General features: G+C 42.5%; 1 protein-coding gene across 1 annotated transcript in view; it reads left to right on the plus strand.

The window, feature by feature from the left end:
* The window catches only part of dnah2 (dynein, axonemal, heavy chain 2), a 90904-nt gene that overhangs the window by 17972 nt on the left and 56770 nt on the right, over positions 1 to 16162 (plus strand). Inside the window, exons 16-31 of the mRNA XM_088347104.1 lie at positions 160 to 316; positions 409 to 518; positions 611 to 740; positions 2318 to 2506; positions 4253 to 4397; positions 5340 to 5532; positions 5606 to 5806; positions 7521 to 7677; positions 8917 to 9091; positions 10654 to 10817; positions 14304 to 14465; positions 14539 to 14642; positions 14884 to 15040; positions 15102 to 15184; positions 15255 to 15435; positions 15503 to 15641. Coding sequence (XP_088203230.1) covers positions 160 to 316; positions 409 to 518; positions 611 to 740; positions 2318 to 2506; positions 4253 to 4397; positions 5340 to 5532; positions 5606 to 5806; positions 7521 to 7677; positions 8917 to 9091; positions 10654 to 10817; positions 14304 to 14465; positions 14539 to 14642; positions 14884 to 15040; positions 15102 to 15184; positions 15255 to 15435; positions 15503 to 15641 — 2447 coding nt within the window. The remainder of the gene's footprint in view (positions 1 to 159; positions 317 to 408; positions 519 to 610; positions 741 to 2317; positions 2507 to 4252; positions 4398 to 5339; positions 5533 to 5605; positions 5807 to 7520; positions 7678 to 8916; positions 9092 to 10653; positions 10818 to 14303; positions 14466 to 14538; positions 14643 to 14883; positions 15041 to 15101; positions 15185 to 15254; positions 15436 to 15502; positions 15642 to 16162) is intronic.

Raw genomic sequence — 16162 nt, forward strand, 5'->3', positions numbered from 1 at the left:
GATGGATGGGTAATAAACTTCGAAAACAGAAAACAAACTTTTTTTAATACCGCAATCTGACAATCTAAATATTGTGGTAATTATTATTGCGATATCGCCGTTGCCATCACATCCCTTTCAACAGATATCATCAGTGTTTTTGCTTTTGCTTCCTCACAGGATCATCGGAATGCTTTCCCCCATCGAGCTTGGTCTGTTTTCCAAGAAAATACACATTCTCGATAAGAAGATTCAACCGGGCTTCACCAAACTTTTTTGGATGTTTAAAATTTCTTCCAGCACATTTGTCAAGGACTGCTTGGTGCAGGTTTCCAAGGTTGACGCTCATAAACGTTTTTCCCTGAAGTTTTTTTTCTGTTTTTCCATTCTCCACTGCAGCCCCCTTCTACTTTTCATCCCCCGCTTTAGGTGCAGGTGATAGTTGACGGTTACAAAGCGTCGAATTTGACCATCACAAACCTCTGTCAGCAGATGAGCGACACACTTTTGGTCCGGCTGGATGGGAAGACACTGTACAGGTGATAGCTTTAATTTTACCTGTCTTCCTCAATCCAGAATCACCTTGACCAGAACCATCAGAAATTCAGACTGTCTGTGTGGTTCCTCTCAGAAATTGGGAGTTTGAAAATGACCAGAGCGCTCACAGGCAGCGACAGCAGGAACAACTCCGTTCCGCTCTTCAGCGCATTGTTGACATCATGACAGACATCCACAACACCTTCTCTAAAGATGGACCTGAGGTCTCTACAGGTTTATTTCTTCCTACTGTACTGTTTCAATAAGGGGCCAGGTGATATGTCTTTTAGTGCCAAAATTTTGTCTGTTTACAAAATGGCATTCCATTATAGTGGCAAAAATCTGCCAAAGTGTAGTTTGATTATATCGTGTCGCATCTCTTAGTGTTAAATGTCGTTGCTCTAAGCATTTGCCAATGTTATCTTTCATTTGCAACATGCTCTCTGTCGGCCCCCGCTTGAATTTATTGTCGTCCGTGGATAATGAATCGCAGTGGCACAGGTGCTGTTCACTTGAGGCAGAAAGAACGTAGAAAAAGATCAGGCATGACACAAGTTTCCTGTCTCTACTCTAGCTCTCAGCAGCAGTCGACTAGGAACCTAGGATCTTGGCCAAAACAGTGCAGTTCTTTTTAGGCAGGCTCTAATGGCACACTTTAGCAGCCCGAACAAAAATAGAAAGTGTTCTGCTGGCTCCTGCTTTCAACAATGGTGCCCTAAAAGCGATCGTGGCTGCACAATTGCAGCTCATTTTATGAAGAAATAATGGCAAAAAAGCCGCATACCCCCAAGAAAAGTGTGCTCTGCCTGTCCCCACTTATAGCAATATGCAATTAGGGATAATGGATTTTGGCTGAGCAAGTTCAGCTCATTTTTTTGGGTGGACAGAACTGCAAAAAACTGCACCACAATGGCACACTTCAGTGGGCTAAAACCGGAAAAACAGTGCTCTGCTGGCTACTGCTCCCGGAATAGTCGACCGGTAATAATGGAATGAGGCCACGATTGTTAATTTTATTTTGGGTGGGCCAGAATGGCACGCATCTGACCAATAGTGCCTTTTGTCCATCCCCGCTCACAGCATGTGTTTGGGGATAATAGATAGCAGCCGCACACGTGCAGTTTACTTTTTGGTGGACAGAATGACAGAGTCGTCTTGCTAGACAAACATGCCACATCCCCACATAATAAAATAATTACTAGAAAACATGTAACCACCCTGTGGAAGCAGTGAACCCTTCATATTTCTTGGCTTGTGCAATCTTGCAAGCGAACATTTAGCCGAGACACTCCATATCCATTTTGTCCCTGGGCTTCAAACAACCGAAAAATCTCCATTTCAGGTACAGATATTTTCTTTATTAATCCATGCATTGCAAAAATCATTTTATCCCCCCAAAAAAGAATACAATTTAGCACACGCTTAACGTAACTTCTGTGCTCATATTTGCCCCGTTGATTTCCTGTCAGTTTGTTGCTCCTGTAAAAAACACCCTGTCCCCACGAGCTATTGGTGACACCCAACTAAATAGGCACATTTGAACTGACTTCCTGATTTCAGTATTTTATTTTATAGTTGTAAACTTTGAGGAGAAATTCAGCGTCCTTATACTCTGATTGAGACGGTGCCACCTTAACTGCATTTAGTTGCATTTTGTAGATGAATATACGCAGCATTCAGGGATTGCCTCACTGGATGAGTTTGATCAGTAATACGAAAAGTATTTTTGTAACGGGGTAAGTCCCAACACAGGTCTTGAGTAAGATCTCACTAAACACTGAACTTCACTCTGGTTTCGTAGGTGCAGGAGCACTGGGTGACATACACGGAAAAGGTGGACCACATGCTGGAGGAGGCCCTACGCAGCAATGTCAAGCGCTCTATGCAGAAGTTGGCGCAAGCTATCAATGGAGACCGCAAGTCCTCGCCAACCCCTCTCTTTCGAATGCTGGTCTCACTGCGACAGGCAGACCCCAAATCAGAACTCAGGGTACGGGCCACAGTCTCAGCCTTGTTCTTTCTAACTCTGTGAGAGTTCGGTACTCGACCATAATGCATTGTTCGAACACCAAATTGTTCGCGTATCGAAACATTGTTTTCCCATCCAAAGTCATGCTATTTATTCTCATACCTAATAAGTAAAGAGAAGAAAAAAGCAGGTCCATTCGCTTAAAATTTTCCTCCATAGCTAAGTGGGACGGTTTTGGGTATAAAACCCCCTTGGGCTAAAAAAGATAATCAATAATAAAATATCTGAAATCAAAACCTTTACCTATTCCACTATAGTTGAAATGTGTAGATGATAAAGATGAAACATAATAAGGTAAAAATATCTCATCTCATCTCATCAGCCGTACCGCTTATCCTCATCAGGGTCGCGGGGGGGCTGGAGCCCATCCCAGCCATCTCCGGGCAGTGGGCAGGGGACACCCTGAACTGGTTGCCAGCCAATCGCAGGGCACACAGGGACAGACAACTCATTCGCTCATTCACACCTAGGGACAATTTGGACCGACCAATTCACCTGAATTGCATGTTTTTGGAACGTGGGAGGAAACCGGAGTGCCCGGAGGAAACCCACGCAAGCACGGGGAGAACATACAAACTCCGCACAGGAAGTCTGGAGCTGGATTTGAACCCACGACAGGTTCTTATGACATGAACTGTGCCGCACAAGCGCTAACCACTGCGCCGCCGTGCTGCCGGTAAAAATATCTAACAATTTTAAAACACTTTACCTTTGAGCAACAGTTCAATAGTAAACATTTCTACACCATTCTCAGAAAGTGAAATTGTCTCTACTGTTTTACGCTTTTCTTTATCACTGACATTTAATGAAGGATCGTGGATTCTGATCTTGTCCTTCGCGTGTTCGTTTAAATTAAGAAGCTGTAAATGAACTGATTCTCGAGAAGTTTTTATTGGCAGAATATATACTTGAGACTACCGCAAAACAAGAATTCAATCGGACAATCATAGCAATAGATTTTGAAGCTAGATTTTTAAACCTTTTTTGAGGCATCGGAAAGGTCAACAGAAAACGGCAACTTTAGTTTTCTACTTGCCAGTGTTTGCACATTTTTGTGTTATCACCCAATTTTCAAAATTCCTGTTCGCACCTTGGTCTCGTGGTTTCTTGACATCAGACTGAACCCTGTTTTTTTCACTTAAAGTTCCTAAAATTAGTTTGAACTTATAGTTTGTATTGAAAACGTCCAATTATACTAAAAGCTGATATACTTAATCTACAATTGGTCTACACTTTCTTAGGACCCTTTACTAATAGCAAAACGGCCAATAAATCACACTAAAACACAATCAATTTTCAAAACATGGCTGCCAAAAGTAGCCAAGATGGCTGCTCATCTTCATGTTTGTTTGAGTTCCGATTTTTTCCATGTCAAAATTTATGTTTTGGGTCGAATGCCGATTTCTTTGAATTAAGAGTCATAATGATACTAAAGTCTGACTAACCACCATATTTTGATTTTCGATAGGAGTAGTAGCACAACTTGATCCTGTCATCTCTTTACCTCTTCATAATGTGTGCAAGTCCCTGGAGAGCTCGGCCAAGCTCATTTATTTTTCATTTTTTGAACTTCTTTCTTTTCGCACTCCTGCGTGTGATTGTGTGGATCGCCGATTTAAACGAGCACACTTTAAAAAGTCGTAGTTTGGATTTTCTCCCTTTTCGTGCCCTTTGGTCCTCTGTTGATAAAATTCTTCCGATTTCCAGGTGGAGTTCTCCCCGTCTCTCCGAGAACTGGCTCAGCTCTTGGACATCCTACCTCAGTTAATAAACACAGTCTCTAAATTCAAGCGACTGCCTGAGCTGCTCTCCTGCCCACACTCACAGCGGAGTCCATTTCATATCAGCATCGGTTTGAAGACTTCTTTTTGCTGTTCACAGTGATACCAAATACTACTAATTGCCCGTAGTTTACTGCCTCGGTTTGTAAAAAAAAAAAAAAAAGACATATGTTGTATATACTGTATTTGCTTGCATTTTTGTAATTTAGAATGATAAAATACGATACTGAAATCATGGTTGGCTTTTAAACTTATAAAACAAAATTAAAACAAAGAGTTGAACAAAAGGGCAGAGCTATTCAACACAGTCCTCATGCTCTCCCCTCGGCTGATCCCTTCTTCCTGTCTTGGCGCCGTTCCAATTTTGTTACAGACAGACCACATCTCATTTTATTGTGAATTAGTGCACTTTATTGCCTTTTTTGCCCATAACTATGAGTCTCAAGAAAGTACGTGACAAGGAAAAATGGTAAACGATGAAAACAAAGATCGAGTTGAAGAATGAAATGATAGCGACATACGAAAATGGCGTACAAGTGCCATCGAAGCACTGCTTAAAGGTTCAGTAAATGCTTTCAAATTGTTGTATTTTAATTTTTATCACAGCTATACAAATCTTTATTATCTTTTTTTAGTATTTGTATTTTTACAGCAGTTTTAGAAGATCAACTTCTCTGCAATATAGGTTTATATGCAAAAATTGAATCGACCAATGTTATTTTTGCATTAAAAATGTTGATTCTACAAATATTATTCAATTCTATTTAAACCAAATTTGTACAAAGGTTATTAATGATCGCTACTTTGTCGTTTACATTTTTTGTAGGTGATAACTTTATCTAAGAAGTACTTTCAACCTCAGTATGGCACCCTTAAATGTTACTGAAATAAAAGGTCCAACTCTATCATTTTTTTGTAATACGATTTTTTAAAATTTTGGGATCTCTGTGTTCACCTTTGAGAGTGTTGTGCTTCTGTTGTAACTGTACCCCCACCCCATCTTGATCGTGTAGAGAACGACGAGGAGATAAAAGGCATACAGGCTGCTGTGGGTTCAGGAATGGGGGCCACCGCCAGCCATCTAAGAGAATATTTGACCACCTGGGACAAATACAGGGACATTTGGGAGACCAACAAGGACTCTTACATAAAACGCTACCAAAAGGTCAATCAACCGGTCGCCTCTTTCGACGCTGATATACACAGGTACCAGCAGCATCTTCAGTTTCGCTTTTTCATTTCGAAATGTGGTTCTTAAAAAGACCCGGATGAACCACAGGTACACTGAGATCGAAACGAGCATCCAGCAAGAAGAAACGGTCACAAACTTTCAGTTCATCGTGCTGGACTGTTCGCCTCTCAAGACCTCATTAGTGCAGCACTGCAGCCAATGGCAGACCAAGTTCATGCAGCTCCTGGTGCGCATCGCTAGCTCCTCCCTCAAAGAGATGCACGCCACCATGGATCGCGACGCCAAACGGTGAGTCATGTTGAAGGAAGGAAGTTTTCCTCTCTTGTGTTGTTGAATTTCAGTTGATGACAATGTTGGTTGGAGGAGGTAACAGATAAACTGCTCCTCTTAAGTTTTTTAATCGCATAATATTCTTGACACGGTTGGGATATAGACAAAAGTCTACATCCTGGCAATAGTGTGCAAAGGACAATTAGAAGCAAACTTTGTATACTTTTTCTGAGGTGTTGCAAAAGTACTTAAAGTTCCGGGTATTTTTTTATCGTTGATCAATATCCTGTTAGAAGCCATATTGACAGCACACTCTTGTGCCGCTGTGGCCTAATGGCCGATGGATTTATTGAAAGGAGGCGCTCTTGTGGTAGGCACAACAACATGAACATATGTTGATACATTTCTTTATTTAGTACTGTCCTCAGTCAGCCAAAGATGTCCCCCACACACGTTAAGCCGTTCTCAGCTTTACTCAAAGTTGTTTATGTCACGTGTTTTCTAAACATTTGACCATTCAAGACGGCGACTACTGCGTAGTCGGATAGCAATGACGAAGACAAGCACACATATATACTACTGTGCCAAAGGAAAAGTGAGGGATGCGTTGTGTAAAAAGTGACGTAAGACCTAGATTTGTTGGACAATAGCGTCTTGAAGCGTACTGTTGAGAATAGTGCCTAATTGCAACATAGACGTAAGAAGTCATCTTTTCTGTTGTCATCTGTTGTTGCCACCGTAACAGAGAAAAAGTTGAAATATCGTGCGTAAATATTAAATAAAACAGCGTCCAACCTCCCATTTGTCTCCTATAATGCATATTGCACACTTCAAGTGACAATAATGAGGTCCGGTGTGCGTTGGTTGTCACTCTTTTTATTTTTTTCATTCGCATCAGCTTTGTTTACTTTCGTGTCTTCGCACCTCTCTTTGTCTCCTTATTCAATGCAACACACACCCAGACCAGAGGGCTTTCACTTTAAGACTCCCCACAGCTGCCCCAGGTGCCTGACTACAAACCTGACTCCATGTCTAAAAAATTTGCAAAACTACATAATAATAATAATAATAATAATTTCCTTGTATTGTCATTCTGTGTAACAATGTACACAGAACGAAATGTCGATTGCACCTGACCCGTTGTAGCGAGCCGATGCAGCCGCAGCCAACAGAGGGCGCCGCCGACCACTTTTTAAGTCTTAGGAATGACTCGGCCGGGGCGCGAACCCGAACCTCCCAGTCTCAAAGCGGGCGCCTTACCATCTAGGCTACTGAGCATGAAAAGTGCTATACAATTAAAGTGCAACTAACCAGACAACATTGACAAACAAAGGTGAACATTTGAATGAAATAACATCAAATAAAATGAATTATACAATTAAATGCCTTGGGAGGGGGTTCCCTCTTCCACAGCATCCTTTCAACATCCATTCATTCACCTCATGCATTCATTCACATGGATCTCACGTATTTTTTTTTTTTAGGAATGTTGGAGAAAACATCACCTACTTTTTCCACTAGGGCTTCTGAATTGTTTTTAGACGTCACCACAGTGTTTTTTTTCTTTTTGAACGCAAAAGTTGTGGAAAAGAGCAGCTCGCCATATCCCCCTGTGTCCGCACACCAGAGAATTTTGGAGACCCAGCGCCAAAATGATCCAATGTGTTAAATACTCAACGCCAAGTGTCCTCGAAGCTTTTAGATTTAATCTTCTTTCGATTTCTGTTTAAAGGTTGAGTGAACCCAACACGACTCTGGCGCAGCTGAGCGAGAGCTTGGGGCTCCTGGAGTCCTTCCAGAACAATTTGGCCAAGACAGAAGCAGATATTGTTCTGATCAATGAACAGTTTAATGTTCTGGACAAATACGGTTTCCCGCTGGATCAGACGGTAAGAATCTGAAATTAGCTCGCAAGAAATTCAATAGCCGATTCGTTATGAAATAAAAGGCGCTAATAGAGAAATATTTTCAATAAATCATATGTGTCAAAGTCGAGGTCCGCAGGCCAAATGTGGCCTGCCACATCATTTTGTGTGGCCCATGAGACAACGCTGACAGAAACACAAGGGAAAAAAATCAAACAAAGGCTTGCAGTTTTAAATATGTCGTTAAAGCCAGGTATCACTCGCAACGGTATTTGCAGATTACCATTTATCAACCAGAGAACATTGAGGAAACCTAGCTTTTTGTTATTTTACTTAGTCATGGACGCACTGTTTGAGGCAATACGATAAATACAACATTTAAAAGGTAGTACCCTGATGTCTTTACAGAAGTTTAAAGAAGTTTTACCTCCATTCTATGATAGTCATGAAATCTAACAGCAAAGTCAAGTCAAGTCAAGTCATGTTGATTTGTATAGCCCTTAATCACAAAGAGTCTCAAAGGGCTGCACAGACCACGGATTATTGCAAACCACAGACTATTATGACAGCATCCCCTGATCTAATACCTACATGAGGGAAAATAATACACAGATATTGTCAACATAAAATATAGGTTAGGTGAGACTGGGACGGAGATTTGTCTTCCAACAAGACAATGTTCCAAAACATAAAGCAAAAGCTACAATGGAATGCTTCACCAAAAAATATATCAAGGTGTTAGAATGGCCAAGTCAAAGTCCAGACCTCAATCCAATTGAGAATCTGTGGAAAGAACTGAAAACTGCTGTTCACAAACACTTTCTATCCAACCTCACTGAGCTCGAGCTGTTTTGCAAGGAGGAATGGGCGAAAATATCAGTTTCTCGATGTACAAAACTGATGGAGACATACCCCAAGCGACTTGCAGCTGTAATCGCACCAAAAGGTGGCGCTACAAAATATTAACTCAATAGGGCTGAACAATTTTGCACACCCACTTTTTCGTTTTTTTTTTATTTGTAAAAAAAGTTTAAAATATCCAATAAAGTGTGTTCCACTTCATGATTGTGTCCCACTTATTGTTGATGCTTCACAAGAAATTACAGTTTTATCTTTATGTTTGAAGTCTGAAATGTGGCAAAAGGTCACAAAGTTCAAGGGGGCCAAATAGTTTCGCAAGCCACTGTAAGAAGCGGCCACGATTTGAATAGAGCAGTCCCTTTCTAAGGTTACTGGGTTTCTTCTTCTGTTTCCTCCATTTAGGTGCAGGACCTCCGTGGATCTCTGGGCACTAAGTGGGATTGGTTCCAGCAGGTTCTTGCTGAAAGCGACACAATCCTGCAAGGCCAAAAGCAGAACTTCAAGAGCAACCTGCTCAGCTCCTCCGACGAACTCACCGAGAGGATCCTCGGTGCCGTGCAGGAGTTCAACGCCACAGGTTTTCTTCCCTCTTATATTTCACTGATTGTCGTTTGCGATAACCCGAGTTACTTTTTACTTGATTTCAAAAGTAATTCAATAGCGCGCTACTCTGAAGCTAACTATCTAGTTACAAATTACGTTATACACTGAAATCACATAATGGCAGACCCCCTGAAAGCTCTTTAAAATAGACACATAATAAACCATAAAGCATTTTTTGGGTGGCATTTCCCATTTTGGCAGGGGCTTTCACCTCTAGAATTACCTACCCCATTGCTTGTAAAATATTGCGATCCTGGCCAAACTTGTTCTGTTCTGAGAGAGTAGAAAGATTTCTTGATTTTGAGTTTTCCTTGCTCTCATGTAGGTTTCAGATCAGGGGATGGTGCAATAATAGCCTGTAGTTTTCAATTGTCTGTGGTCTGTGAAGCTCTTTGAGACTCTCTATGTCATTTTTTACATTTTGGGTAATATCTGACTGCTTGTGAAATATGGTGGTGATATTAAATAATGTTTTGGCCTGGGAGAGTGAAACGTATTTTTGTGAAAAATGGGAATTTTTCACATCTAGGACAACCTGCTTGACTGCCTGTAAAAATGGTGATTATATTCAATATCGTTCTAGTCTAGGAGAGTGTAATGTCTCTTTATAAAAAATCCTGAGTGATCAAAACCAAAAGTGCTAAGTCAGCTATTTATTGGCATTTTTCACATCTTTGGTAACCTAATTGACGGATACAGACAAACAAACATACATATTAAGAAGCCAAATTAAAACATTTTCACCACCCTCCCTTTGCACGCATGTGATAAAGAAATAGAAGAAAACGGCTACACCAACCTGCGTAAGCAGTGAAACTTTCATATTTCTTGGCTTCTGCGATCTTGAGAGTTAGCAAACGAACATGTAGCCATATTGATTTTGTCTCTCAGGCTTCAAACCACACTAATTTTTTCTCGATCTCTGGGTAATGTGTAAGAAATTTTCTTTTTTTTTCTATGGTCATGGTGTATGGCAAAACTAATTTTACAAGTCACAAGACAAAAATTCAGAACATTTTTACCATAAATTATGTGCTCACGTATGACCCGTTGATTTCCTGTTAGTTTGTGTTTGCTGTATAAGCTATGCCCTCCTTCCCCACACTCTGGCTACCATTAGCTACTGATAAGACACAACCATATATGTGTATATAAACTGACCCCTGATTTCAGTACTTCATTTAATAGTTGTAAATTTGGCTTAGATGCGAGTATATAAATGGTAGGGAGAATATCTCCATGAGGAGAAATTCAGTGTTCTTGCACTCCGTGCTTGAGATGGCTCCATCATAATTGCATTTAGATATAGGTAAATTCAAAAATGCCCAACTTCAGCTGATGCTGTTGGGAGACTAAGGGATGTATGTGACCACGGATTTGAAGTAGGAGTATTCAGCAATCAGAGGACACTACAATTCACTATCTGCTTCAAATAAGTAGCGTAGAGTAAGCTTGGAGTAATGCACCATGTTGTTAATAACGTGTTGCAGTACTGATAAAAGTCATTGTGATAACAGAGCTTGTTTGCTTGTCCAGGTCCATTCTCTCCTGCCTTTTCCACTTACGAGGCCCTCAAGATAACAGCAGAGCAAAACAAAATTCTTCAGGGTCTAAAAGAAGAGGAGAACTTCATTCTTGGTGGCTTGAGCTTCTTCAAGATTGACCAGGAGCCTTCCAAAACCATCCAAGCCTTGGAGAAGGTTAGACATAGAGACCAGGGTGTTCACATTTAGGGACTGCGAGCCGAATGTGATCTGCAAACGAGTTGAATCAGTGAGACAAAGCTGAAATCAGCACAGGAAAAAAATGAGGGACATCATGTCCCTAAAAAGACCTCCACTTTTAAATTCGTCCACCAGGTGTCGCTTAAGTTTTCACGCAGTCAATTCCCATGCTGTACAGTACTTTCTTTCATGCTTCTCCATACTTTTTATACTCTCATACTTTTCAGTACTTTTTCATGCTATTTACATTTTTAAGTTGTGTACGTTTCTATCTTTTTCTTTTTAGCTCGATTTCATACTTTTTACAACCCTTTTGTGCATTTTCAAAATATTTTCTATTATTATTATTTTTTACATTGTCAGTCTTTTTTCATACTACTAAGTATATTTTTAATACTTTAAAAACATTTTCACGCTTTTCAGTAACATTTTCATTTGTTGATATTTAAGTTTTTACACTACTTTTTATCATTTTCAGTATATTTACATCACTTTTGGTACTGTTCCATACAGTTAATTATTTTTTCATACTGTTCAGTTCTATTTGAAATGTTTTCACTACATTTTGATAAATCTTCCATACCCTTCAGTTCTTTTACTACTATTTACTTCTTTTTCTTTTTTTTTTTTTTTTTTACTACTTCTTATTTTTTGTATCCTAATTCTGTAAAGCTATTACATGTATTCTGTTACCCCCCAACTCTGCATTCTGGTACTTTTTCAGACGATTAAGTTATTTTTCAAGCTTACCGTTAGTACCATTTTACATTTTTTTCACCACTTATCAGTACCGTTTTTTTCTACTTTTTAGTACTATGTAATACTTTACAGTACTATTCACTAGGTTTTTTTTTTCCATACTTTTCAACTAGAGGTAAGATCGGGCCTAAAAAAAAATCCAGCTTAATCAACCCAGCCTACGGGTATAAAATCCAGAACCCTACCGATTAACTTGATTTTTGAGGGACCTGGCCAGAAGTAAACCTGAAGCTGCTTTTGAACTGTACGCTTCGGCACAGAACTGCCTTTATCGTCTGAAGTACTTGTGGTACAGCTTCAGGTTTACTTCGAGCTCCATCCCTTAAATCAAGTGTGCACTTCGATGCCAAAGTACACGCGGCCCCGAAGTGCAGCGCCGAAGCACACACCTCTGCGCCGAAGTCCGCCTGGCGCTGAGATTCAGTGAAAGGTGTGTTACTCAAGTAAAGGTACAGTTTCTTCAGAATAATATCACTCAAATAGAAGTAAAAAGTACTCATCCAAATGATTAATTGAGTAAAAGTAAGCGGATTTTTTGCTCAAATCTAGGCCCAAGATGTTGCTTCTACTTCGAACTATTTAGTACCTTTTCACACTTTTTGTCTTTTTGTTTGTACTTTTCAAACTATTTAGTACCTTTTCAAACTTTTTGACTTTATTTTGTACTTTTCCAAATTTTTAATTTATTTTTCATATATTTACAATGTGGTTCCTGAGCAAAAATCAGTTCGACATACCCAATTTTTGTCACGAGACGTGGTGGCGTGGAAGGTGACCGGACCAGAACAGAGGCAGGAGGCATGAAGGGAGAACTCAAATGCGTTGACGATCCATAAGTTTTATTTTACAAAATGAAAGTCGCCCAATACTCCGGGGCAAAACAGAACAACACAGAGTTCCTCCGGCGCGAACTCAACAGGACAAGGCATAACCGACTAAAACAGGACAAGGCATAACAGACCGGGATTGTGAAGAATGAGTAGTAAACCAGCACCTGCCAAACCCAAAATCCAGCCTTAAATAGCAGAACAGCAATCAGCTGATCTGCTTCAGCTTGAGTTCGGGGGCGTGGCATACTGGTCGTCATGGCGACCGTGACAGAGCCCCCCTCTTAAGGGACAGCTCCCGAGGTCCCAAAAAAGAAAAAATTACTACCTCGCGCCCCGGAATGTTGACGATCGCGATTGGGGCAACCCTGCTCCCTCCTCCGAACACGCAGGAACGGGGAGAGGCAGGCGCCATCTGCGTCGGGCGGATCGGAATCGGCGCTCGGCAGGGGGGGGTCTGGTGGCCAACTGGACAGGGGATGACAGATAAACAGGACAGGCGAGAACAGGACAGATAAACAGGACAGGCGAGAACAGGACAGATAAACAGGACAGGCGAGAACAGGACAGATAAACAGGACAGGCCGATGCAGAAGAGTCGCACTCAGGACAGGCCGATGCAGAAGAGTCGCACTCAGGACAGGCCGATGCAGAAGAGTCGCACTCAGGACAGGCCGATGCAGAAGAGTCGCACTCAGGACAGGCCGATGCAGAAGAGTCGCACTCAGGGGGGTCAGATTCAGAAGAGTCAGGCTCAGGGGTTCAGGTTCAGAAGTGGCGATTCAGACAGGACAGGCGGAATCAGAACAGGCAAGACATGAGAGGGTCAAAATCAAAACAGACAAGACATGAGAGAGTCAAAATCAGAACAGACAAGACATGAGAGAGTCAAAATCAGAACCGTCAAAACAGGAGGAGCGGAGTCGGGCTGGCAGGCAGCGGAGTCGGAGTCGGCCCGACGGGCAGCAGAGTCGGAGTCGGCCCGACGGGCAGCGGAGTCGGAGTCGGCCCGACGGGCAGAGAGTCGGAGTCGGCCCGACGGGCAGCGGAGTCGGAGTCGGCCCGACGGGCAGCGGAGTCGGAGTCGGCCCGACGGGCAGCAGAGTCGGAGTCGGCCCGACGGGCAGCAGAGTCGGAGTCGGCCCGACGGGCAGCAGAGTCGGAGTCGGCCCGACGGGCAGCAGAGTCGGAGTCGGGCTGGCACGCAGGGGAGACGGAATAGCAGGCAATCGGCACGGGAGTCGGGCAGGCAGGCATGAGAGTCGAACAGGCAGGCGTCAATTCTTCCCGGGACCCCATTCGAGGCACAGCAAGGGCCACGACGGGCGGGGCCGTGGTTCGAACGGGCAGGGAAGGCCAACTCAGTAGGCGCCTGCCGAACTGCGCTCTCCAGCTCTCCCAAGTCGCGCTGGGATCGTTCGCTGAGTTCTATTTGTTGGCGGGTTCATTCTGTCACGAGACGTGGTGGCGTGGAAGGTGACCGGACCAGAACAGAGGCAGGAGGCATGAAGGGAGAACTCAAATGCGTTGACGATCCATAAGTTTTATTTTACAAAATGAAAGTCGCCCAATACTCCGGGGCAAAACAGAACAACACAGAGTTCCTCCGGCGCGAACTCAACAGGACAAGGCATAACCGACTAAAACAGGACAAGGCATAACAGACCGGGATTGTGAAGAATGAGTAGTAAACCAGCACCTGCCAAACCCAAAATCCAGCCTTAAATAGCAGAACAGCAATCAGCTGATCTGCTTCAGCTTGAGTTCGGGGGCGTGGCATACTGGTCGTCATGGCGACCGTGACAATTTTGACAAATAGAATTACACAAGACTAGTGACGAAAGCAAGCTGCTGATTTGAACTCTTGCTGTCGCAGGACATGGACTTCTTGCAGCAGATCTGGGAGGTGACGAAGGAGTGGGACACCAACTGGAACGAATGGAAGGGGGGCCAGTTTGTGACGCTCCGGACTGAGAACATGGAGAACACGGCACAGGAAATCTATAAAACTCTCCATAAGCTCCAGAGACAACTCAAGGTCAGACATCAGAGAACGGCTACTGAATTGACTATGTCTCTATTTTAACTGTATTTCTTTTTACTATTACCAGGACAAGAACTGGGAAATTGTGGATGTCTCCAAAAAAAAGGTGGACCAATTCAGAAGAATCATCCCGCTAATTGCTGACATGAGGAACCCCGCCATGCGAGATAGGTAAAATTTGTTTTTAGTTTGGTATTAAATCAAAATCTAAAAAAAGGTTGAGAGCATCTGACCATTTTTAAGACTTTCCTTCTTAAGTCTTTTGTTGTTGGGATCAACAATTTGTTGTAAGTCTTTTGGAACTTGTCTGAGGCTTAAGTTTGAATGTTTCTCACGATACTTGGCCTCTCAATGATCAATGATAAAGGCTACCCATCATTTTCATTTTATAAACTCTGACACAATTTTTCAGACACTGGAAGCAGATCTGCAATGAGGTGCAGAGCACTTTCGACCACACCAGTAGCAATTTCAATTTGGAGAAGATCATAGCGCTGGGTTTCGACAAGTACGCCGACAAGATCTGCGAGATCTCCGGAGCCGCTAGCAAGGAACTCTCCATAGAACAGGTCTGTATCAAAGACGGGATGATTTCAATCGATCAGTCGATAAAGTGTTTTTCAAATCAAGGGCTTGGAAGAGATTGTCAAAACCTGGGAAGAAATGTGCCTGGACATCATCCCCTATAAAGATAAAGGTCACTTCCGTCTTCGGTGAGACCAAGAAGTGAGATTTAAAATGTGGAAGGTTTGCAAAAATGAAATGAAAAAATGAATCTGGCAGGGGTACGGAAGACGTTTTCCAGGCCTTGGAAGACAATCAAGTGTCTTTATCAACCATGAAAGCGTCCCGCTTTGTCAAAGCTTTCGACAAGGAAGTGGACACCTGGGAAAGGCAACTCTCCCAAGTTATGGAAATCATCGAAATGGTGCTCACAGTGCAACGCCAGTGGATCTACCTGGAGGTATCAAAAGGAGGCTTCCCGCCATCATTCTCTTCACATCCTCACGTCTCTGTTCTCATGCCTCCAGAATATTTTTCAAGGAAAAGATATCAGGGAGCAGCTGCCGCGAGAGTGCAAAGAATTTGAAGAAATCAGCTGCAATTGGAAGATCATCATGACTCGACTCAATGAGAACAACAACGCCCTCCAAGGGACGCACCATCCCGGTATCTCAAAATGATTTTTTTTTTACGTCTTGCCAAAATCCATTATCATCGGTTGACTATTGCTGAGAGTGATGGCCAGCAGAGCGCTTTTTTGTCGGTCCTTGCAGCTATTTTTTGCCGTTCCGTCCACTAAAAACTCAACTGAACTCGTACGGACGTGATCCATTATCCTCGATCGCACTGGCCAAGCGCACTTTGGTCGAGGCTGGTTGCTCTTTATTTTCATTATATTCTCCTAAAAAGACCATTACACGTGCAACGGTGAGCCATTATCCCAAATCCCATTATGCTGCGAGCAGGGACCAGGAAAATACACTCTGTCAGGAGGTGTTGTGTTTTGGCCTGCCTCAAATGATATGCATGGTTGTGGCAACGATACTTTATCCCAGGTCAACTAATGCTGAGAGCAGGGGCCTGCAGGGTGCCTTTGCTTTCTTTGAAGGCCATGCTTCAGTGGCCTTCAAATAAATTTAAAGGCCATGCTTCAGTGGCCTTCAAAGAAATTTGAAGGCCACTGAAGC

Source organism: Urocampus carinirostris, chromosome 11, assembly GCF_059441175.1.
Source record: "Urocampus carinirostris isolate Australia breed hairy pipefish chromosome 11, RoL_Ucar_1.0, whole genome shotgun sequence".
Lineage (NCBI taxonomy): Eukaryota > Metazoa > Chordata > Actinopteri > Syngnathiformes > Syngnathidae > Urocampus > Urocampus carinirostris.